The 22,767-nt window shown below is 54.1% G+C and overlaps 6 protein-coding genes across 6 annotated transcripts, besides 22 other annotated features; 2 read left to right on the top strand and 4 right to left on the bottom strand.

The window, feature by feature from the left end:
• Positions 1-389: 389 nt before the first annotated feature.
• On the bottom strand, positions 390-2,166 carry EKO05_0009806 (uncharacterized protein; the record flags this gene model as incomplete). The annotated part of the gene is made up of 2 exons (XM_038942565.1): positions 390-2,001; positions 2,054-2,166. 2 exons carry the CDS (start codon positions 2,164-2,166, stop codon positions 390-392), a joined length of 1,725 nt encoding a protein of 574 aa, XP_038795179.1.
• Positions 715-739: a tandem repeat.
• A 648-nt stretch (positions 2,167-2,814) lies between the features above and the next one.
• Positions 2,815-4,507, top strand: EKO05_0009805 (RING-type E3 ubiquitin transferase; the record flags this gene model as incomplete). Its single annotated transcript, XM_038942617.1, has 2 exons — positions 2,815-4,309; positions 4,365-4,507. The coding sequence occupies 2 exons, from the start codon at positions 2,815-2,817 to the stop codon at positions 4,505-4,507; spliced, it is 1,638 nt and encodes a 545-aa protein (XP_038795178.1).
• A 744-nt stretch (positions 4,508-5,251) lies between these two features.
• Positions 5,252-5,332: a tandem repeat.
• A 321-nt stretch (positions 5,333-5,653) lies between these two features.
• Positions 5,654-5,788: a tandem repeat.
• Positions 5,789-6,128: 340 nt separating this feature from the next.
• EKO05_0009804 (Tyrosinase) lies at positions 6,129-8,428 on the bottom strand (the record flags this gene model as incomplete). Its single annotated transcript, XM_038942431.1, has 2 exons — positions 6,129-7,865; positions 7,916-8,428. 2 exons carry the CDS (start codon positions 8,426-8,428, stop codon positions 6,129-6,131), a joined length of 2,250 nt encoding a protein of 749 aa, XP_038795177.1.
• A 30-nt stretch (positions 8,429-8,458) lies between these two features.
• Positions 8,459-8,510: a tandem repeat.
• A 1,275-nt stretch (positions 8,511-9,785) lies between these two features.
• Positions 9,786-9,828: a mobile genetic element.
• A 590-nt stretch (positions 9,829-10,418) lies between these two features.
• EKO05_0009803 (uncharacterized protein) lies at positions 10,419-11,173 on the bottom strand (the record flags this gene model as incomplete). The annotated part of the gene is made up of 5 exons (XM_059637618.1): positions 10,419-10,573; positions 10,621-10,773; positions 10,829-10,879; positions 10,931-10,993; positions 11,044-11,173. The coding sequence occupies 5 exons, from the start codon at positions 11,171-11,173 to the stop codon at positions 10,419-10,421; spliced, it is 552 nt and encodes a 183-aa protein (XP_059493601.1).
• Positions 11,174-12,131: 958 nt separating this feature from the next.
• Positions 12,132-12,476: a dispersed repeat.
• An 85-nt stretch (positions 12,477-12,561) lies between these two features.
• Positions 12,562-12,613: a dispersed repeat.
• Positions 12,614-12,666: 53 nt separating this feature from the next.
• Positions 12,667-13,112: a mobile genetic element.
• A 21-nt stretch (positions 13,113-13,133) lies between these two features.
• Positions 13,134-13,304: a mobile genetic element.
• Positions 13,305-13,367: 63 nt separating this feature from the next.
• Positions 13,368-13,421: a dispersed repeat.
• Positions 13,422-13,860: 439 nt separating this feature from the next.
• On the top strand, positions 13,861-14,272 carry EKO05_0009802 (uncharacterized protein; the record flags this gene model as incomplete). Its single annotated transcript, XM_059637617.1, has 3 exons — positions 13,861-13,895; positions 13,957-14,083; positions 14,141-14,272. The coding sequence occupies 3 exons, from the start codon at positions 13,861-13,863 to the stop codon at positions 14,270-14,272; spliced, it is 294 nt and encodes a 97-aa protein (XP_059493600.1).
• Positions 14,273-14,315: 43 nt separating this feature from the next.
• Positions 14,316-14,352: a tandem repeat.
• A 211-nt stretch (positions 14,353-14,563) lies between these two features.
• Positions 14,564-14,588: a tandem repeat.
• A 184-nt stretch (positions 14,589-14,772) lies between these two features.
• Positions 14,773-14,810: a tandem repeat.
• A 1,070-nt stretch (positions 14,811-15,880) lies between these two features.
• Positions 15,881-15,978: a dispersed repeat.
• Positions 15,979-16,427: 449 nt separating this feature from the next.
• Positions 16,428-16,459: a tandem repeat.
• Positions 16,460-16,507: 48 nt separating this feature from the next.
• Positions 16,508-16,608: a tandem repeat.
• A 73-nt stretch (positions 16,609-16,681) lies between these two features.
• Positions 16,682-21,973, bottom strand: EKO05_0009801 (Mitogen-activated protein kinase kinase kinase; the record flags this gene model as incomplete). Its single annotated transcript, XM_038946934.2, has 1 exon — positions 16,682-21,973. The coding sequence occupies one exon, from the start codon at positions 21,971-21,973 to the stop codon at positions 16,682-16,684; it is 5,292 nt and encodes a 1,763-aa protein (XP_038795175.2).
• Positions 17,394-17,437: a tandem repeat.
• Positions 21,592-21,644: a tandem repeat.
• Positions 21,740-21,821: a tandem repeat.
• A 107-nt stretch (positions 21,974-22,080) lies between the features above and the next one.
• Positions 22,081-22,214: a tandem repeat.
• A 10-nt stretch (positions 22,215-22,224) lies between these two features.
• Positions 22,225-22,278: a tandem repeat.
• Positions 22,279-22,529: 251 nt separating this feature from the next.
• Positions 22,530-22,591: a tandem repeat.
• Positions 22,592-22,767: the final 176 nt, after the last annotated feature.

Raw genomic sequence — 22,767 nt, 5'->3', positions numbered from 1 at the left:
GTCGTTGGCCTCATACCGCTCTGTTTGGAATAGTCTGCAGCTGCTACGAGGATGAGTATCGCATGTTTGGTGGCAGTGCATCCGTTGGTGATGGTCTGGTGCTGAGACGCACATGGAGAAACGCCAGTCCGCGATTGCCTATGAGGGAGAGTAGAGGGGAACCTCTGCACGACGACAACTCCTGTGATGTTTGATAGTGATAGATACCACAACAGTTATGCTACTATGTAATGTCGACGCCCCACCCAATGCAGCTCTGTCTCAGGCAGGATCTCTCAGTCAGCACCCAATGCGCTCATAAATCGTAATTCATATCATACCCACCCCTCTATTCATTGCTTCTTCCCTCTATTATATCTTCTTCTCTTTCTTGTTTTTTCTTCCCTCTCTCATTTCTTCTTCCCTCTCTTACCCCCAGGCTTCGTAGTCGTCTTCAGCGCCGCGTGTTTTGGATTGCTCTTGAGGTGGTCGTGCAGCCTCGTCTTGGACGGGAAGGAGGCGTCACACCCTATGCACTTGTGCTCAGCACCGGCTGACTCGGTCTCGGCTTGCTTTGCGGCCTTCTTGGCTCGCTTCTTGGCTGCGGCGCCCATTTTCGGTCCCTGGGCGCCGGTGCTGTCGGTGTCGGGTGTTTCGGTGCCTGGCTGGGGGGTCGAGGTAGATGAGGATGCGAGGGGGGCGAGGCGAGTTTCGATGGCAGAACGTGTGGCGTACTCGTCATCGTCGTCGTTGTTGTCGTACTCTTCCTCTTTTGGGGCGTTTGTTGGGCTAGGTGCGTCGTGGGTGGTCGAAGACGGCGTTTTGCTTTCGGGTTCCTTTTCTGCGTCTATGCCTGTCTCGTGCAGTTCAAGGTTTTGGGCCTTTGTGGTGGTATCGTTTCCTGCGTCTATGTCTGTCTCGTGCAGTTCAAGGTTTTGGGCCTTTGTTGTGATATCATCAATGCTGTCGTTGGTCGCTGGGACAGTATCTGAGTCTGCTGCAATTTCGTCTCCACCATGCTCTGCAGGCGTGATGATTCCACTGCTGACTCGGTAGTCGTCCAGATCCAGATGTGCGTTGTCTTTTTGCATCTTCCTCTTGAGGTCCTTGAGAGCCTTCTGGTGCTTCTTGCTCTTCTCGTGCGCCTCGTACTGTCGCTCGCTCTTGAAGGTCTTGTTGCATGCCACACATTCGAAGTGCTCTTCCACAAGCTCCTCTTCCGACTCGTCCAGTTCGCTCGGCGGTCGCTCGGTGGCCCAGTTGGGAAGGTCTTGTGCCTCGCGCTCCAGCTTTGCGTTCAGCTCTGCCCTAGCTCGTGCAGCCTGTGCCTTCCTGAGCTCTCGCTGTGCCTTGGCTTTGTCGTCGGCAGATCGTGTATCGGGCGTGTATCGAGGGTCGCGCTTGCGTACGAAAGCCAGCAGCGTCCTGACCGCGTCGTTGAACTCCCTCCGGCCGTCGTCGCGGTGCTTCCTGTTCTCCTTGTCTGCCAGGCGGCGGGTGTAACGGTCGGGGGCGTCTGACAGGCGGTAGACATCAAGCCACGCGAAACTCTTTACCGATGCGAAGCCATCCCAGGCGGCATAGAAGTCGCGCACCACGCCCTCGTAGTCGTCGTCCTTGTGGCCAAAGGAGGGGTAGTGGGGGATGGTCATGTCCTCGTAGTCGGCAGCATAGTCCTCCTCCTTGGCCAGCTGCTCGAACGTGTGGCGCACGAAGCCAAAGAAGCCACTGGGCGCATCCGTGTAGTCGACGTTGCTTCTGAAGCGGCCCATCATGCGCGCGATGTCCTCGGGCGTCGTGACCTTCATGTTGCCCTGGTAGTGGTCCTCGCCCGCGGCCTCGCCGGTGCCGCCGCGCAGGATGTCGCGCTCGTGGGCATCGTACCAGGCGCGTTCCTGCGCGTCGGAAAGCACCTGGTAGGCGTGCTGGACGTCGGCGAAGAGGGCGGTGGTGCGCTCGACGTCGCCATAGTTGCGGTCGGGGTGCAGCTCGAGTGCTTTCCTGCGATAGGCCTTCTTGAGTCTGCACACGTCAGAAGAGCTGGACGAGGACGGTGAGGCAGCAGACGCCGTACTCGTCCTGCGTGGCCGCCCGCTCCACGCCAAGCAGGTCGTAGTAGCTCGTCCTGAGCTCGCCGCCCGCCTGCCCCTCGGCTGCCCTGCCGCCAGTCGAGTGCGATGCGCCCATGGTGATGCCTCACGCTCGCTCGAGTTGCTGCGTCGAACAGCGCCTGGCATCGTCTGCGAGAAAGCGCGTGGCCCATGGCAAGCGGAGCTAGGCCTGACCCGCTCCGAACGGCGGTGCGCCGGTCTCGTGATTGGCCCGGCGTGGGGAAAAACGAAAAAAACGAAAAAACCCAGGCTTCAGCGACACGGCGAGAGGCGAGAGCGAGTGAAAGAGCCACATGCCCTGACAGGCCTGGCCACGGCACCGACATGGACGGCGCGATTTTCACCGTTGACGCATGCATGTCGTGCGTTGTTTTTCCTCATAAAGGCGTGAATCCCCCCCGGCAGGGCACGAAGATTCATCATCGACCCCATGACGTCCGGATAAGAGTCCCAACAGAAACACAGAAACACAGAAACAACACCACCACGCTGCAAAAGCAACGCCCAGCGCGCACAAGCACACCTCCGTCCTGCTCCTTGAATGCACCTGCAGCAACGTCTGATCATCGCAGGGTGTTGGCTTGCGCCCTAGACAAGCTGCAGCCGAAGACGCCCAGCCACCAGCTTGTGTCGGCCGCCGCTCGACCCAGGACCAATCCCCCCACCCACGTGCTGCTTCTGCGCATCTGAGTCGCCAGCCCTACCCATCGACCACGGTCCAACCATGAAGTTCGGCCACGTTTTCAAGCAGTGCCTGCGGAACGAAGGATTCCCGCCCGAGTGGGTCGATTCCGCCATTTCCTACAGCCAGCTCAAGAAGGTCATCAACCGCCTTACCCACGAGCTGCAGCACCTCGGCCTGGACCCCGCCACCCTGTCCAAGCTGCTGAAGCACGTCGAGGACTACAACGCCTCGGCCGACCAGAATGGCGACCAGGACCGCCCGTTTGAGTACATTTTGAACGGCCACACGGCCGCCTCGGCCTCCCCAAGAGAGAGGAAGCCCTTCCACCCAAAGCTGCTCTTCTACGTCAATGAAAAGAACGGCGATGTGGACAGCGCCAGCATCGATGAGGAGACCAAGCGCAAGCTCCAGATGCTGGCTGTCGAGACCGGCATGACGTCTCTCCGCGTCTTTGAAGACGCAGACTCGCCGAGTTTATCAGAGGCAGACTCGCAGAAATCATCAGAGGCAGACTTGAAGAAATCATCAGAGGCAGACTTGAAGAAATCATCAGAGGCAGACTTGAAGAAATCATCAGAAGCAGACTCGCAGAAATCATCAGAGGCAGACTCGCAGAAATCATCAGAAGCAGACTCGCAGAAATCATCAGAAGCAGACTCGCAGAAATCATCAGAGGCAGACTCGAAGAAATCATCAGAGGCAGACTTGAAGAAACCATCAGAAGCAGACTCGCAGAAATCATCAGAAGCAGACTCCCTCACACACGGTTCTCGCCCCGGCTACCGAACTGTCGAGGTGCCCCTGACCTCGGACACGGAGTTCTTCACCCGACTAACCAGCGAAGTAGCTGGGTTGGAGAAGCTGCAAGAACGTGAGGAGAAGCGCATGCACGCCCAAATCGAATCTTTGGGCTCCCAAATAGCCAAACTTACCGACGTGAACAAGCGCTCCAACAAAAAGACCATCACTGCCTGGCGCCAGGTCTTCCAGATGTACATTGAAGAAGGCATCTTTTTCGGCACCACGGAACAGGACCACAAATCACACGACGCCGACAAGGCCACACGCCGTTTGGCCGAGTTCTCCAACAAGGTCGCAAGAGCTGGGTTGGTCGAGAAGTTCAAGAAGAAGGAGAACATGGCCGCGCTCAACATGTTCATGCACATCAACCGGGAAATCCTGCAGGGCCTGCGATTCGGCGAGATCAACCACAACGCCATGATCAAGATCCTGAAGAAGTTCGACAAGCGCACAGCGCTGGGCGTCAAGCAAACCTTCCCTCGACAGGTCGAGTATCCCGAGTTCTCCGAGCACCTCGCCAAAGCCGTCTGCGCAGAGGTCAACACTCGGATCCTCTCGCACGTGCCGCAGCTCGACGACTACAGCTGCCCCATGTGCTGCGAGATAGAATGGCGGCCCGTGAAGCTGTCCTGCGGGCACGTCTTCTGCATCCGTTGTCTGATCGTGATGCAGAACAACAAGCAACACAACTGCCCCTACTGCCGCGCCAAAACCGTCTTTGACGCAAACTCCGGTGCGTCTCTCAGTGCCCCCCCTCTCACGAACAAGCAACTAACACCACCCCCCAGACAATCTCGACAACGAACTCGCCGCCTTCCTCAAGAAATGGTTTCCCGACGAAGTCAAAGCCAAGCAGCGCTACAACGAGCACATGGCCGGCATCGACCAGTACGGCGAGGTGTACGCGGATCAAAAGTGCGTCGTCATGTGAAGCCTCCCTCGACAACAGAGAACTAGCTTCCTCTCCCGTCTCCGCTCTTGAAGGAATGCGTGCTAAGACCTGCTTAGGTTTTTCCGTGGCGGCTCGTTGTGGTACGCTCCTCCATCTTCCATCCCACTTCATTCTGTCCCTTCTATTCCGTTTTCACGACGCCAAGACATGGTACTGACGCGACACAGGCATATGGTATGACACCCTCTTGAATTCGAGATGTAAGGGTATGGTGATCAAGTGCATGCATGGGTTGGCGCACATCAGGATGTTTTCTCCCTCCCTCTCTCTCTCCTTCTTCCTTCCTTCCTCTCTTCCTCTCTCTCTCCCCGTTGGTTTCTTTCGCACGTTGCACAAGCACCAAGATACCCCCATTCCCCTCCGCATCCCCTTCCAAATTTCCATTCCCAGTTCCTATTTCAATCCAAAAACATTCCATCTAGAGGTATCAATGAGAAGGAGAATCACAAATACCGAGCCCAGACGTATATAAGCTACTCCATAACGCATTGCATACATGCAGAACCCAGAACCCCAACCACCTCCTATCAGCACACCACCCCCACGTCAGAAACCCCTAGTTCACAACTCCAGATTATACGCTTATTGCATAGCACTTCTTTGCAGCAGTGAATGGCTACTGAAAAGAAGAGCGTGTTAATAGTTAATATCAGAGGTTTCTGCTCTAACAAGCCAGATGACTACAATCTGTACTACCTAGTAGAGAGCAGAGAGTGCATGTTGGGTATTAGGTATTAGGTATTAGGCATTAGGTATCAGGTATCAGGTATTAGGTATCAGGTATCAGGTACTAGGTACCAGATACCGCACACCCGCCCCTCGGCACCCACGCACCAACCGCAGTCCCGCACACAGCCCACCTGTATGTCTAGTAACAGCACCAGCACCAGCACCAGATATCCTGAAGCGACACGACTCGCCCACCCCATCCTATCCTATCCGCCAGCACACCTCGCCGAAAACAACATCTGCGCATCGAATCCAGACGCGTCTATGTGCAGCGAGTCAGTCCCGGCGCTGCAGCTGCGGAGCGGAGGGAAAGCGCACGGGGTCACGAGCTCAGCGATGACGGGATGGGCGGGAATTCTGATCTGGAGGGAGGGAGGGGCGGTGGAGGGGTTGCGCTGTATTGGATGGAAATGAGTTGGATTGAATTGACCTGAATTGAATTGACCTGACTTGCATTGACCTGACTGGAATTGAAATGTCTTGAATTGAAATGAATTGAAATGAATTGAATCGAATCGAATCGAATCGAATGACACGGTCAAGGAAGAAAGGAAAAAGATGGAATAATGTGTAAAAGTATACTAATATAATTCTCTCTACACACGGGTGCGTTAAATATTACTAGCTCTATAGGTGTTAGATATAAAATTGTATAGATCGAGTCACACAAGCATTATAGAGCGAGGATGACATAGACAAAGACAAAGACACGATCCTCAGATCAATGTACATTTAAGGTATTGAATTACATGATCAAAGGAAAAATATTTTGGAAATAAAGATAGGAAATGGGGTTATACACATCGACACATCCACCTCTCTCCCTCTCTCTATACACCATTCACACCCCTAAGATTCTACAATACAAACTCTACATCTCAGAGTACAAAAAGTTGCCATCCTGGTCCACATACTCAATCGTCTGCTTGGAGACGCAGTAACCCTGCTCCTCCCACGGCAGCGTCGGGTACGGGAAGACACCCGCGCCGGGGTAGGAAGGCGAGGTGGAGCCGCTGTTGCCAACCGTGGGCTCGTTGTACTCGTCGCCCTCGGGGAGCGGGATGTCAAAGGGCGTAGGTGTGTAGGTGAAGGGCTTGCCGGCAGGCTTGTTCTCGGTGGCCTTGGGCAGCTTCTGGTACGGGGCGCTGAGGTCGGGGAGTTCGTCGTCCGAGGCGGCGGGCGTAACCTTTGTGCACTTTGCGTAGACGTGGAAGTCGGGGATGTCGTCCGGGTTCAGCTCGCCCTTGACGCCGACCACCTTGTAGTAGAGGTTCTCCGCAAGGTAGGGCTCGACGTCGTCGGGGTGGAGTGACTTGAGGCTGCCCTCGGCTTCCTTGCCCTGAAGGCAGCTGGTTAGGGGAAGAGCGCCCTCGGTCATGACGGGGTAGGTGGCGTTGCCGCCACCAGCCATGGAGCCGCCGAGAACACCGTAAGCACCGACATAGTTGGGGTCCTGGGTGTAGTCGGTCGACGGGTCGTAGTCAGCCTCCGAGTCAGTGCCGTTGATGTACGGGGCGGTCGAGTTGGAGACTGGGTAGGGAGCGGTCGCGTTGGAGTAGGGGGCAGTCGAGTGGGAGGTCGAGTTGGAGCCGGGCTTGCCGATGAAGCAGTGGACAGTGTACGAACCCTCCATCGCGTACTTGTTGGCGACAACAGAGAGAACGTGGTGGTAGTCACCCTCCTTGAGAGGACGGCCAAGGTACTGGCCAGTCTCAGCGGTGGTCTCGTTATCGCGCTTGGTAAGCGTCCTGGAACCGGCGCCGTAGAGGCTGGTGACGGCGCGAGCCACCTGCGAGTAGGAGCGGTCGCTGGTCTCGGGGTAGTAGTATCCCAGGACACGCGTCTCCTTGACATCCTGGGAGGTGAAGTAGTCGCCCTTGGTGTTCTTGGTGAAGGGCTTGAGGGGCGTGTAGCTGTTCTTGGCCTCGCCCTGCTGCCACTGGGCCATGGGGTGGTTGATGTTGCCGTTGGCGACGTACGTGTTGGGCACGATGAGCTGGTACATGGCAAGCAGACGGTCGATGTTGGTGTGGTGGAGCCAGAAAATGGGGTCAAAAGAAGAGATGTCGAGGTAGTACATGTGGCCACCCGTCTCACCGCCGGCGGTGTTGTGGACGGCGTCGTGGACGGACTCGAAGCTGTCGACACCGCTGCCGGAGAGATCGGTACGGACACCAATCTGGGAGGTGGAGGCGGCACCCCAGGCCTGCTTGCTGGAGAAGAGAGCAAAGACGCGGTCGCGGAGAGAGACGCGCATCGAATTGAAGCGGGCGTTCATCTCGTTGTTGTTGCTGCGGGTCGGGCTGGCAACCGGGCGACGGAGCGTGCTGGGGAAGTTGTTCCACGGGCCACCACCCATCTCCGTAGGCAGAGTGTTACCCCAGCTGTACGAGTAGAGAGGGTTGGGGATGGAGACTGTTCCAGAAGGCTTGGTGACGGTGACGGTCTGGTCGCGGATCAAGGTGGGCACAGTGGCGCCGCCAGCGCCGGGGTCCTGCGCCCAGTCCCAGTAGGGCATGCGCAGCGTGGCCGCAGCTTGGTTCCACCGGCTCTGCTGGCCGGCGGGGAAGGTCTTGATGACCTCCTGGACGTTCTGGTACCAGGCTTGCTGTGCTGGTGTTAGTATCGTCTGGACAAGAAGGTGCACGAACTGCTTACCTCGAAGAGGGCCAGGTACGGCCTGTGCCAGGAACCGAAGAGGGTCTGTGCGTGGGGGCAGAAGCCAGCCTGGTTGAGCAGCGGAGTGGGGAAGTTGTTCCATGTGGTGAAGGGACGGCCGTGGACACCGACGACCTGGTAGTACGAGAGCCTGTCGTTCTTGTCCTTTGCCTGGAACCTCTCCATGCCGAGGAGGTACAGATTCCACTGGTCGGCGTTCTGCTTCAGCTGGCGGATCTCGAGACGGGGCGCCGAGACACGGCCGTTGCTGTTGCAGGCGCCATCGCTGCCGGTGTTCGTGTTGCAGACGCCGGTGACGGCGGTGAATCCACTCGACTGACGGGCAACCAGGCTGTCAGCGATCTCGTCCATCTGCCTCTTGATGACGGCGTCTGCGGAGTGGCGAGCGCGGTGGTGGTGGGATCCGTGCTGGAGCGCGACTGTGAAGTGCAGGAAAGCAAACAAGGCAAACAGCATGGTGGTCAAGCTCTGGGGCTTGCTGAAGTATGCCATGGTGAAGGTGGTGCACTTTGCGGGGAAAACGATGGGCAGAGAAGGGAAGCGAGAAGGGAAGCGAGAAGGGAAGCGTGAAGGGGCTGAGAGGCAATGAAAGAGCGAAGCGGGTCCCAAAAGAGCGTAACGACGTCGGATTGAATCCTCGGTCTGGAAGAGGAAAAAGCTGGAGAGCTGGCGCTGAAGCTGAACAGTTACCCTGACGTCAAAAGACAGCGAAGAATCAGAGGTTGGAGGCGGGACAGGCAGGGGCAGCCTGTCGGCTCATATATCCAACGTCCTATTTCTGGCCATGCTCGACTGGGATTGGACTGATCCCGCAGCGTGCCCAGTGCAGGTGAGGCGGCAGACATGTCGGTGGTGGCGCGCTCGTGTTGACGGCGGTCGTGCGGTCGTGATTGGGTGCCGTGGGCGTGGTGGAGCATCGGCGAGTCTGCTGCCGCTGCGAAACAACGAACTCGCTCTGATCCGCAGCTACGCCCCTGACTAGGCCTCAAGCGCACACGTCTGCAGGCGCTTGGACGGCACCCAACTGCGGAAGGGGAAGGCTTCGGTTCAAGCTCACGCCAGGCCCGCCAGCTGCTGCGCCGTATCCTGGAGAGCATGGCACGGCGGCGCAACGGTGCAGCCTGAGGCGTCTGGACACGACCACCTATAAGACTGACGACCCGCTCGTTCTCGCACAAGACGGCAGCTCGAGCACCCCACCCCGCCACCACGCAAGAGTCAGGACGCGTGCACTCGTCAGCTTTCCTTCTGCTGCAGTCTTCAGCTTTCCTTCTGCTGCACTCGTCAACTTTCCTTCTGCTGCACTCGTCAACTTTCCTTCTGCTGCACTCGTCAGCTTTCCTTCTGCTGCACTCGTCAACTTTCCTTCTGCTGCACTCGTCAGCTTTCCTTCTGGCGATAGCGACGGCGGAGTAGCGCGAGCCAATCAACCGCCCCTGTCGCGTCCCCTTGACGTCCGCTCTCTTGCCCATCTCGCTCCCAAACCAGGCGCGAGAAGGGAGATGGCCGATCTGCATCCTCTGCAGCCGAGTCGCGGAGCCACTGTTTCACCACGGCACCACAGCCCACCTGTCATCACGGAGCAAAGTCGCTCATCCGATGCGTGGTCCACTGCGCGAAAGCTTGACTGCATAAGCAATGCACGCCGGCATGCGTGAGGAGGAGCCGGATCTGCACGCACCGTCTGGCTTGGCGGTGTACCTGCGGCGGTGCACATGTAAATGCGGGTACAACTGCATAAGCATAACTATGTTCGTTGTGTACAAAATATAAAGTTGTAGAATACATGGTACGTTGGTTGATTACTTCTTAAGGATTATAGAAATGCTTGCTTTTCCCCAGTAAAACGGGGGCATTACGTGAACTTAGGCGTTGCGCGCACGGACATGGTAGGACCGAAATGGCTAGCCTGAACAGGCCAGATTCGTGGCGAATCGCGAATAGGGCGCTGTTCGTGAGGGTCGCGTGGAGGTGGGCATCTGGCCTTAGGTCACTTACAAACAAACAGTCGGCATCCATGGGCGAGGATACTTCGATTCGTTCCTATAACCCCGACGTGTTCTCCGGAACGCCTATCTTAGCCCGACGGAGCTAGTACATTCATAGTCTTGATCCAATCCTGGTTTCCCAGCGAAGTAATCTGATCGTTACCATGATCATGCTTGTTGACTTCTCTGTTCTTACTTTCCCTCGTGATTCTGTCTTGGGGACCTAAGGTTTATTTGCTCTACAAGTTCTCAATAGTATGGAAAGATAGCACTAGATTTTCGCAGACTTTTATATTCAGTTGGGAATCGGTAACGACTGTTTTTGTGAGTTGGACAACAGGACATAAAAGATTATCCGTTCTCTTCCCTACAACCATACTGAAACAACACAGAGAGTGATCAAAAAGACAACCTTGGAAGCAGATCTTGCCGGAGCAATACTGGCCCAACTATATCATGTGCATCACACGTGTAACGGCTGACCCTGTGAAAGCCTAGGCATCCCAGAAGAACCTGAAATAATCATCGTACTGGAAAATCTCACCAGAGGGCGGACTCATGGTTCTGTATTTGTCAAAAGCCCAGTTAATCAGTGGAGAGTTGAACTCCTTAGAGAAGTCTTGGAATCCTGCTATGAAAGAGAGAGGTGCTAATTGCTATCAGCGCAGATCGCGGTCTTGGGTTTTCCTCACTTACTATTGGGGAAGGAAGGAGTGATGAGGACAATCAAGTTGTGGATGTTGGCAAAATGGGCGGTTACGATGACGGCGATTCCTCGGATCGTCATATGCGTCTCCACCGCGTTCTCGACGCCCGGGCCGGCCCTAAACGTGGTGCTGTAATGGCGTACTTTGTGAGGATTAACAAAGGGAAAGTTTTATATTGCTGCAATGGGATAACGTACCAGGGCGTTGAGGAGCCTTCTCATCGACAGGGGGGCTACCGATGGCAGAATCTGGGTTCTCAGGTTAGTTTGGCACAGGATTCCATTCTCTCGGAGCAGTACCAGGTAGGTCGCGAACCGCGATGTCCTTGGTGGGAATGAAGCTTAGTTCAACGTTCGGGATAGCTGTTAGGCTGTTAGCAATGTCGCAGCTGAGTTCCCGATGGTGTCCTTGCTGCTAAGATCAGGGGCTACATCAGCGCTGTCGACTTGAGCAACTGCATTGTCACCGTCGGTGGCTTGGATGGGGGAGCTTGCGGCCATTCCCATAAGGTAGAGGGGGAGAAGGAGAGTGGAAAAGTGCATGATGGAAGCCTCAAAAAAGGAAGAAGCGTTGCTGAGATAGAAAGAAGGTGGTGTTTAGTGATGGTATGATGCAGCCCCGAAAGACTACTTTATACTTCTCTTAAGAAGGCTGTGTAGGCTTCAATGTTGTCGGCGGCATAGGGCAGTCCGTCGGCCGGTCTTGTCAGAGACAGGGTCTCTGTCATCTTCCCGCAAATGAGATACTGGCAAGTAAGCACTAATGTCTAATTTGCCTGCTAGATAGTTGGGCGCAGTGCTGGTCGGGTACTCGTACAACGCCATCCATGTTGAACTAGAAGAATTATAGTTTGGATTGCTCCTACCAGCTACCGCATTTTCTGGTGAACATCGTCTGTTTTAGGCTGTTTTGGGGCAAACCTCTGAGCCAGTCGGGTAACGATCAGGTAATAGTGCAGGGCTCTGCATATGCCAAGATATCAGAATCTTATTAGGATGCGTCTCTCTAGTAAATTAGTACTGTAGCAACATTAATATGCCCTATTATAGCTCATTTTCAATACCTTACAACGTTCAGAGCCCCCTATTAACCTCTGCACAACCTACTAGCTGGCTATAACCTACTAGTATTAGCTAATCCTTAATCTAAATACACAGTATACCTTATTATCTTTAAGATTAGCTGCAGTTAGGACAATTAAAGGTTGCAACTAAGGATAGAGATAAGCTAGGGCAGCTAATATAGGTACTGTTGTACTTACAAACTCGCCCATAATCATCTACAACTATTTTCAGGTCGCTATTTTGGCTGCAATTAATACTATTGTGATGCTGGAGAGTAACTGAAGGGGTGTTGTTGAGTGGTAAGTCATCACTAGCGATCTAATTAGCCCTCGGCGATTTCCTAAAAGAGCCTAAAACAGACGATGTTCACCAGAAAATGCGGTAGAGTACCGTATCGTCTCCAACGGCATTATGCGTATTTTTTTGCATGGCATGACGTATTCCACGGGCGAGTCGGCCACTCAAAACCTCACCAAAATTGCCCAAAATCACAACCCTTTATCTCAACAACCACGCTATAAAATCTTCTGAAATTCTTAGGATAGTATCGCAAATGTATTAGTAAACACATATCCGAATTTCAGCTTTATAGCTATAATGATTATAGAGATAGCCTGCAAATATCCCTGTAAAACAGCAATCTCTTAAATTCTTAATGACTTCTGTTTTATAGATCCTAGCACTCTAAGACTTATTTATACAGGTGTAGCCCTGTCCTGAGAATTTCAGATGATTTAATAGCGTGGTTGTTGAGATTAAGAGTCGTGATTTTGGGCAATTTCTTTCGTTCTCTAATTCAATGTTCCAGGATTTTTGACCGTGAGCAATTGGCCGGACTTAGCCCCAAATCTCCTAGTTGGAGTGTACTATGGTATCCGGCAAAAGTAGTGTACATGGCCAATGCACGACAGGGGTGCTGCCTCAGATTAACAGAATATCTCTACTAACTAAGAATACCTTAAAAGCTATATAATTTGTAACGTACTCCACAGGCGAGTCGGACACACAGGCGAGTCGGACACTCAAATTCACACTAAAAATCACAATTCTTACACCTTAATATCTCCACAACCACACAATAAAATTGTCTAGAAATTTAAATACTATGCTGCATCTATATACAAATAAAGAGTCTAGAAGCACTAAGCTCTATTATAGATACACATAGAGGTATTTAAAAGTATACTAAAATAATCCACATATCTTATATCTTACTTAATAACTTCTACATTACTAGGAGGAAAGCTTAGCGCTTCTATAGTCTTTATCTTTATATATATGCAGCGTAGTATCTTAATTTTTAAACAATTTTATTGTGTAGTTGTAGAGATATTAAGGTGTAAGAATTGTGATTTTTGGTGTGAATTTGAGTGTCCAACTCGCCCGTGTGTCCGACTCGCCCGTAGAGTACGTTAATTAAGGTCACCTGTACAGAGAAACTATCCTAATCTACCAGGTAGGAGGCAGCGTACTCCTAATTAACTTAGGAGTATTGTGCAAGAGGCGTGGGCATCAATCACCCCTAAGTCCCTTTAGAGACTTATTAAGACTATACCAGCACGCTGCCAGGCAGTTATTAATGCTTAAGGTGGTTACACAACGTATTGAGATTTGTATGTATTTGTATGTAACAAATGACTGTATTAAGATAAGTCTACTTCATCTCCGGTGGCAAACACCCCTGTCGTGCATTGGCCATGTACACTACTTTTGCCGGATACCATAGTATGGCTTAGTTAAACTGCACATGCCTAGACTAATAACCTCTTTAGCAGCCGGATTCTTCTCGACCTTCCGCACTTCCCGGTCTTGCTCTACTAGTGCAATCAAACCACCTTGGTAACCTCTGCTTCTGATTGCCCTGATTACAAGTTTGTTCCCCGCATCTCCTAGAGCTATGCTTAGGTCTCACCAGATAGAAATGTCAATTTCTTTGCGGTCCTAATCTATTGGTCCTACCGCGCAGAGTAAGCCTCGGATCTTGCGGGACCATCATCAGATATCCTGGCATTGAGGGAGCTTATACTTCCGGATCTTCCGTTTGTACTTATAAGTACCTGATGGTCGTCGCTCTTCAAGCTTCAGGCAGAAGCGAAATCAGAGCTCATTTTCAAAAAGTCTATCTCATCATTTCACCACTCTCTTCATAACTTTCACCAGTCGAGATGAAGGTCTTCCAAGCTCTAGCCGTTACCTTGCTGTGAGTCATTCCTCTACGCAGCTTCTCCAGCGAATTTATCTAATCCAATGTTACATTGCAGTAGTCCCACTATCGTTAGTGCATACTTTTGTAACTGTTATAATAAAAACGACCCTACCCTTAAGGCCGCTTCACACCTCTGCCATCCGAAGGCGTACTGTTATGACGAGAGAAATAAAGTCCAAGCAGTAAGCATCAAGCTACGAACGGCTGTGGAAATGGAACAGACAAGCTGATCCTCTTAGTGCATTCTTGACCAAAAACTCACCGACCAGGAATGTGCCAACGCGTATCCAAAGGTTGATAACGGCAAAATGGTCCCCGATGACAGTTGGAAGGCCGAATGTGAGCATCACGTTGGCGGCTGTCACGCTTAAATCTTGCGGTTAGGTAACTAGCTAGCTGCTTGTACGCGCCAGTGGAAAGGAAGAGAAGGGAAGGGAAGGGAAAAGAGGGGGAAAATTGAAAGTAAACCGTGCTAAATCCCTTCATGAGCTTGCGAATCAGGAGTGGTGCGAAGAATCAATCTCATGCAATTTGCTATCAGACCAGGCTACCCTTTCTTAGTTCCCATTATAAGCAAGCCCCGTGATTTAGTATTAGAGAAATTGTTACTTTACCTTACTTGCCTTTGAACTGAAGTGGTACAGACATATAACTACACTAAGCCCCCCCCCCCCCCCCCCCCCTCCCTCTATTGACCCTCAACCACCTTCATGCTTTGTACCGTCACGTTGCGACCTAGACTTTGTTAAGCGCATAACGCCACTTGAACAGACGCTCAGCGCCGGCATCACAAATCGCGCCAACCTAACCCCTACCTAGCAGGGACTCTACGTGCCTAGGGTTGGTTTGAGGTTAGATAGTACGTGACTAGGGTTAGGTTAGGATTAGGTTATAGGTATGTTAGGTTAGATAGTAGTAATTATAGTCCCTACCCAATCTTTCATGTCGCAATATCTCATTTAAACCTAGTCCGAATCAGGTATGTGGTAGCTTGTTTTGTAACGCTGGTTAAGGCGCGTCTATCAAGTAATACATGTGAAAGCGATGTCTTTACTGATTAAGAAGTCATTCAGATACCTAGTGTGTGACCCTAGGGTTAGGTACCGGGTGGGATTCCTACAAAAATAAAGCTTTTGTACTACAGCTTACAGGGGAGGGGAGATCGCCTAAGGGCCTGTCTACTTCACACGATTTATCCGATTTCTATAGAATGTGGTAGCCTGGTAGGTGCGTTTTAGTCGATTTTAGCGTTGTTAGCACCTGCTAGTGCCTGCTAGTGTGACGCAGCAGGAGTTGTAAGCATACGTTAATAATCGGATAGGGGTGTCTACTTTTAACTAAGACTGTAATTTGTATGATACTGTATAGTATTTTAAGACTATCTATAAGAGAGTCTACCCTAGGGGCTGATTAGACCTAGGTTACGTGTAACTATGAGCTAGGTCACGTGCAACTATAAGCCAGGTCACGTGTAGCAATAATTAAACAATTTAATCAATTTTTCTAAACACAATGTAGAGCCAGGTCACGTGCAGCAGGGGGCCAGATCACGTGCAACAGGGGATCAGATCACGTGCAACAGAGAACCAGATTACGTGCATAGAACCAGGTCACGTGCATGAAACCAGGTCTCGTGCAACAGAGAATTTGGTCACGTGCAGGAATAATCAGACATCTTAATTAATTTCAGGTACCTCTCTAACCTGATTTTGGCTTTGTAGTCTAATTTTACAATTGTCTAATAGTATATACCTTATATAGTTAATAACACAGGTTAATAACACTATTTACTAGCATATACAGCTAAAAAATAACCCTACTAGTAATTAGATAATATAAGGAGACACCCCTATCTAATTTTAGAAGACACTCCTAAAATTGTCCAATTAATTTGATTATTGGATCTAGGAATTGGATAAATTGTGCGAAGTAGACAGGCCCTAAAGCAATGTAAAGCAAAGTTGTAGATCTGTAACTGTGAGGGCTCGGCTCGAACCCACCTGAGCCACATGGACCAAAAAGGTACAGTAATCCATCAGATGGATTGACTGGGGTTCGAACAGTATGAATACCCGTGACAGTAACAGAGCTATAAGATGGACCTCAAATCGCACTAAACAGTCTAGTGTTTGCTAAGTCATTTACATACCTAGCCACTCTATAACCCCAATTTACCAGCCTACTAAAGAGGGGTCAATTATCTAACGTCTATCCATGCGTAGCGCAAATCATGGTGTGCCGCGACTGACCAATCAACTTGCGAGAACTTCAGAATTTCCCATCATTTCCGCAAGTTGATTGGTTAGTTGCAACACACTGTGATTTGTGTGATGCATAGACGGACGTTAGTAGTTAGATAGAGTATACTAGTATAACTATACAATTAGTAAAAAGTAGAAAGTAGTAAAATAGGTATTATAGTAGCAGTCTATTTCTGTTTCTAGTGCGAATATACTAAAGTGCTGTATGCTACGCTATAGTACAGTACAGCGACCAAAAAAACCCTATAGAAAAGACGCAAGCTGCAGAATAGAACAGAATACAAAGAAGAAAGAGAAGATGGGTATATAATCTGGGTTCGAAATACACACGTGGGAAAACAAAGGAGAAGAAGAAGAAGACGAAAAAGAAGAAGAAGAAGAAGAAGAAGAAGAAGAAGAAGAAGAAGAAGAAGAAGAAGAAGAAGAAGAAGAAGAGAAGAAGAAGACGAGTTGTGGTAAAAAAAGGAAAAGAGGGAAGAAGAAGACGAACAGGGATCATACACATGGATCCCACCCGCATCACTGGAACGCGCCGCGGATCTTGGCGTACAGTTCCGTGTCCAAGAAGTTGTAGTTTGGATCCGAGAAGCAAAAGGGCGCGCGCAGCAGCGTTTCGGCCGTGGGGCGCTCTGTGGGGTCGATGGTGAAGCAGTCGTACATGAAGCTGAGGCCCTCGATGCTGATGTTCCTGCTCACGTCCTCGGGGATAGGGGGCGCCTGGTTGAGGGAGCCCAGCTTGTAGATGGCGCCGACGGCTTCCTCGCGGCTCCATGGACGCTTGCCGGCAAACATCTCCAGCACCACGCAGCCGAGGGACCAGATGTCGACTTTGGCGCTGTATCCCTCTCCATGAGAGCGGACGACTTCGGGCGCCATCCAGAAGACGGAGCCTTGCATCGAGTTTGTCGCGTCGTTGCCGTAGATGTTGTCGCTCTTCTTCGAGATACCAAAGTCGGAGATCTTGCAGGTGCCGTCGAGATCGAGCAGAATGTTGTCAGCTTTGAGGTCGCGGTGAAGAATGCCTTCGCGGTGCAGGTAGGACAGCCCGAGCAGAGTCTGGCGCGTGAGAGAGCTGACGACCGACTCTTCGAACTTGCCATGCTTGCGAATGCAGGAGCCGACGGAGCCACCAGAAATATACTCGAGGAAGATGGAGATGCTGTACTCTTTACGCTCGCAACCAAGGTACTGCACAATGTTGGGGTGGTCAAGGTGCTGCATCGTATCAATTTCCTGGTCCAAGCTCTTGACCAGCTCCTTGATCTTGTCCTTGTCGGATCCGGCTGCCTTGGCATTGACTTCGACTTGCTTGACTGCAATGAGCTCGCCCGTGGTGATGTTCATACCGAGATAGACACGACCGAATGTTCCTTTGCCAATCAGTTGACCCTTCATCCATTTGAACGTCGGCTGGCGTTGCATCTGCGGAAGGTTGTCTTGTGGAATCGTCTCGAGCTGGATGAGACGCGATCCTCTCGATGGCTTGACCTGCTCGATCCTTGCGTGGAACATCTTGGTCGATTTCCTCCTCACGATATCGCCACCATTGCGAAGCGTGACGACCCGCGAGGGGCCTGCGGCAGCAGCTTGGCCCGGCATCGGCCGCTTCTCCATGGGGTGATACTGTGATTTCACCACCTCACGAATCGACTTTGTCCGCCCAAGGCCGACGCCAGACTTGCGCATGTTACGCTGGGCAATGGATTGAAGGCCAGTCTTTCCTCGGCTCAGTGTTGGGTTCGCCAGCCTAGTGTCCTCAAAGGAAGACATGGGCGTTAGCGTCGTGGCGCTGTCTTTCGAAGAATCGCTGGCTGGGTCTGTGGAGGAATCCGTCTCCTCCTCTTCGAGCATGGGCTGATCGAGGTTGACGTTGGGGAAGAGCTCGTCAAGGTGGTCCACGAGCGCTTCGGCAGGTGGACGGTTCGCCCAGACGTTACTAGCAAACGAGTCGCGACGGTTGAAATCGGGCTCATCGCGTGGCGAATCTGTCCATGTTGCAGAGGGCCCAGCGGACTCTGGGGCTTTGTCGTTGTGCAGTGCGTGACGATCGTCGTTTGTGCTTTGCTCTTGCTGTTCTGCGACCTGGGCCAGCGAGTTTTTGGATCGTGATGTTTTGAGTTTGAGATTGGGCCGCTGTGCTCGATGACCGCTGGTGTTCCTGGCAATAGACACAGTCCTCGCTGGTGCAGGTGGGCTGCGTCCGGCGAGCGGGGCGGCGAAGAGGCCGTCATCCGAATCATCGTCTGAATCATCGGAATCCAGGTTCGGTGCTGTGACATTGAAAGACACCTGTGCTTCCTCAAAGTCATGTGTCGGCCCGTAAATCGACACCCTCGACGATTCTCTCGTGAGCGCGGCTGGCGGTGCTCGTCGGGAGGTAGGGCTGAAATCCGGCGAGCGTGGCCGCTGTTCTTTCAGTTGCTCTGCGGTTGGATGAGGTGGAGTAGGCATCGCGAGTGTGAGGCTGGGCTTATCAAAGGCCACTTCCGCTTGTAAAGCTTCAACGTAGTCAGGTATCTTGAAGGGAATGTTGCCTTTGCTCATTGTAAAATCGCCGGGGCTGCGAGGAGACCCACCTGGACTGTTCCTGCCCGATCCGGCTGCAGCTCCGAACCCGCTCTCTTTCAATAACTGCTGGGAGGGACGGACGGCGCTCTCAGGCGAGGCGTCGTGCATCTCCGCCTTTGGCGGAGGCTTGGGAAGCGCCTTGTTGGCTGCTCCCACCGAGCCACCGGCGATACCTGCTCCGATGATGGCAATCCCAATGTTCGACAGGCCCTTGGGGCCTTGAGGAATTGCTTTCCGCTTGGCTGATTCAGACTCGGTCGATTTCCGCTTAGACGACGTGTCGTCGCCTTCTGGCCAGGATGGGGGACGGCTCTTGCTCCTTGACAGCGAGTTAGCTTTGAGAAGGGTAGACGTGTCAGCGGGTACGGGCGGCGGCTCCCTCTTGGGCACAAGTTTCTCCTTTGACTTCTGAGCCTCGAAGGGTTTCTTAAGCTCTTCGTAAGGGGAGTTGCGTGGCTCGTCAAAGTCAATGATACCGGCGCTTCGGAACCCAAGATTATCACCACACGCAGACAAAGATGCAGACAGAGGATCAGGACTGTTGCCCTTCAGCCGCTGCATACGGCCTTTGAGGTATTCTTCCTGTTTGCGCTTCGTTTCCTTGCGATGCTCCTCGGCAGCTATCTCGAGCATCCTGCGGCGTTCCTGCTCCGATACACCGTCGTCAGCGGCCCACGACGGCTCCGTTGGCCTTGCGCCTACGTTCAGTCGACCTGAGCCGGCGTCGGGCGTCATCTCCTCCTTCTCTGTCAATTTGCGCAAGGCTGCAGCTTGAGCGGGAACCAGTGTCGATTCGCCAGACTTCAAACCGCCAGGAGACCCGGCCTGGGAGTTGGCATCCAGACGGCTGTAGGCAGGCTCGTCAGCTCTCCCAGTCGGATGTGCCATGGAGACACCAAGCCCAGCCGAGGCCGCGCTCGTGGCTTCTTGAGGAATTCTGACAAAGATCTTCAACTCCCCAAACTTGTTGCCAAACTGCGAGCGCGCCTTGAGAAGATTTGCGTCTGATAGTGCGTCCTCGTGCTCATACTGGCCCGGGGTTGTCAAGAACAGCTCCACGCCAGGCATTTGGCTGAGACCCGAACTCAACTCTTCGCAGCACAACTGCCGCAGCGCTGCTGCCGAGTCTACACTGGTGATGTCAATCAGGCGATAATTCCAGCCATCTGGTGTGACAAATGCATATCGGCGCTCCTCTCGCATGGAGATGCGGGTACGTCCGGACAAGCGGCTCTCTGCATCTGTTTGCGCGGATCGTCGCGAGGGCGGACGTTCGTTCAGGGACGTTTCGCTCGAGTTCATGCCGGACCTGCCGAATACCGATCCGCTCGGGTGCTGTCGATGGTGACTGACTGGGCTGGTAGGAGAGTCCAGGCTCGTGTCGTCAGGAGACGGGTGGCTTTCCTGCTTCTTCCTGTCCCTGCCCATGATCTTGCCAAAGAAGCCCTTGTGGTGGTCCTTTGCGCTCAGTGGCTCTGCGTTGTCGTAACGCGGGAAGCCGGTGCCAGGCCGTGCAGCTTCGTGTCCGTTCCGCTTGTTCTCACTGCGGCTGTCCGATCGACCTTCGACGAAAGAGCGTCCTGTAGGCGGGCCTGATCCTGTAGTGGCAAACGTGGACAGATTGGATTCAGAGCTGTTGCCGCGGGCGTGCGAGTAGTATCGTTGCCCGTTGGCGGCTATGCCTGCGCTAAGCTGACCACCGTTTGCTGCGAGCCGTGCCGAGGAGAGGGCCGGACTCTGCTGCGGGCTGGCTTGTCTATGTGAGCCAAAGGCTGAAGGGGCAAAATCGCCAGAAACATTCGGGCTGTGCCGCTTGGGATTGGGCTCCAGGTCGCGGAGGACGTCCTTTGTGAAGGCGCTACGGCCAAGTGTATCGGTGTAGTCGGGTGGGGGGCCCAGTGCGGGTACTGTGAAGTTTCGCTGCTGTGTCGAGATCCGTCTCGGGGGAGCGGGGGCCGAGGGCGAGTGCAGGAGCGTGGCTCGGCCGGGGCTGTCTTCGCCATTGCCAGCGGTGGTAGGGGTGGAACCGAAAGTCATTGGGTTGGCCAAGAAAGGCGAGTGCTCGACGCCGCCATCGGTCCCCGCACTGGGCACGTTCATGGCTGTATCTGTGCGGGTTGGCACGCGAGCAGCAGGGCCCGAGCTTCCCGTCTCGACGATGTGGCGTACCAGTCGGCGCAGCTTGCGGCCCTCGTCTCTTTCTCTGTTCTGGTCCCAGCCGGTGCCACTTGCGGTCGTCTGCTTGGCGAGCTGGGGGAAGATGACCTGGTGCATCATGGCGACGTTGCCCTTTGAGCCGTGGCCACGTCCAATGTCGAGGAACCTCGGACCCTCCAGGCCCAGGGTCCTGAACGTCTCTTGCCAATCCTTGGAGAAGTTGTTGTCGGCTAGCCAGCGCTGGACGTGTTCGGCGGGCCATTGGGGCGCAGTGATGGGGGGCGATGCGGGGCCGTCTGGGTGATGGTAGGCGCTGCTGTGGGTCTGCAGGGTAGCCGTGGATTGGTCGTAGGTCGGGGCGCGGTCTTGGGGTATGTTGAGGTGGCTGCGGCTGTTTGGGGTCGGGGGGTAGTTGACGTTGGCGGGCGCGCTGGAGCCGTACTGGACGCTCTGGACGCTGTCGTGGAGGTTGAGGGGGAAGCCGTCGTCTCCGCGGTAGAAGGTGGGCTCTGCATATTGTCGCGGGGCGTGGTTGGGCTGCAGGGCGGGAATGCCGACGCCGGGCCCAAAGGACTCTCCGTCAGGAATGTAGGTGGCCGAGGTGAGAGGGGCGTCGAGCTGCTGGTGTGGCGGGGGCGGGCCGGGGGGCGGAGGCAGGTTCTGCTGGTGCTGGTAGCCCTGGTACAGGCTGGGGTTGTAGCCGAGCTGCTGGGGCTGCTGGGGCTGCTGGGGCTGCTGGGGCTGCTGGGGCTGCTGGTACTGGGGCTGGCGCTGGTGGGGAGGAGCGCCCCAGGCGGCCAGGCTGTAGTTGGGGTGGGGAGGGGGCGGGATGTTCATGGAGCCCATCTGCGACGAGGTCGAGGGCCGGGGCGGGGGCGGGGGCAGGCCCATGTTGTGTGCGGGTGCCGAGGCAGGCTGGCGGGGGGGCGGGGGCAGCTGGTACATGGCCGGGTGGTGCTGGGGGTAGGCCTGGTGTTGGTGTGGGGGTAGCTGGGACTGCGGGGACGGCTGGGACGGCTGGGGCTGCGGGGGGGCGCCTGTGTATGCGAGCGACGACGAGGAGCGTTGGCGCGGCACAATGGTCATGTCTCGCGGGCGGGTGCGCTGTGAAGGGGCTGCGCTGGCAGCATCACGACGTTGCGCGGCAGCCGAGTCGACGTCGAGGCGGTCGAGCAGGTTGGGGCGGTCGAGGCGTTGTGGCTGTTGTTGTTGTTGTTGTCGTCGTGGTGGGTGTGGCTGTTGTTGTCGTCGTGGTGGGTGTGGCTGTTGTCGTCGTCGTCGTGGGTGTGGCTGTTGTAGTTGTGGCTGTTGTTGTGGCTGTTGTTGTCTTGGCCGAGGTCGTCGTTGTCGTCGTCGTCGTCGTCGTCGTCGTCGTCGTCGAGGTCGTCGTCAATGCGCAAACAAACACAGCCGTGTTGGGTGCGGTCGACGTGCAAAGCCCCGTGCTCCCTGTCAAACAGACAATGGCCTGCGGAGCAGCTACGACGTGCGAGGCTAGCGGGCGCAATCCAAAGTCCGGGGTCTGGCTGCAGCGGGCGCGCGCTTCGTCAGCCGTTGCAGTGCGCAGGCGGGCAAGTGGAGTGGGGAGACGCTGGTGCTGCCTCTCGGTCGCTGCTCGCCCTCGATGCCTGACGACTGACGACTGATGTCTGATGTCTGATGTCTGATGTCTGATGTCTAATGTCTGATGTCTAATGTCTGATGCCCAGGGCGTGAGGCGTGAGTGATCGTCTTCAGCGGGGGGGCGCGCGCTTACTATGGCCCGCCGTCGCAGCCACACTGCCACACAGATGAGACAGCGGGAACCAGCGTACGCGTGTACGCAATGCCGCACATGGCTGCTCGGCTTCTTCCTTGGCCTCTGCACCTTCACCGACGCT

The sequence above is a fragment of the Ascochyta rabiei genome, chromosome 17, assembly GCF_004011695.2.
Source record: "Ascochyta rabiei chromosome 17, complete sequence".
In the NCBI taxonomy this organism is placed as follows: Eukaryota; Fungi; Ascomycota; class Dothideomycetes; order Pleosporales; family Didymellaceae; genus Ascochyta; species Ascochyta rabiei.
The sequence above is the reverse complement of the archived record's forward strand: the minus strand, read 5'-3'. Positions and strand labels throughout refer to the sequence as shown.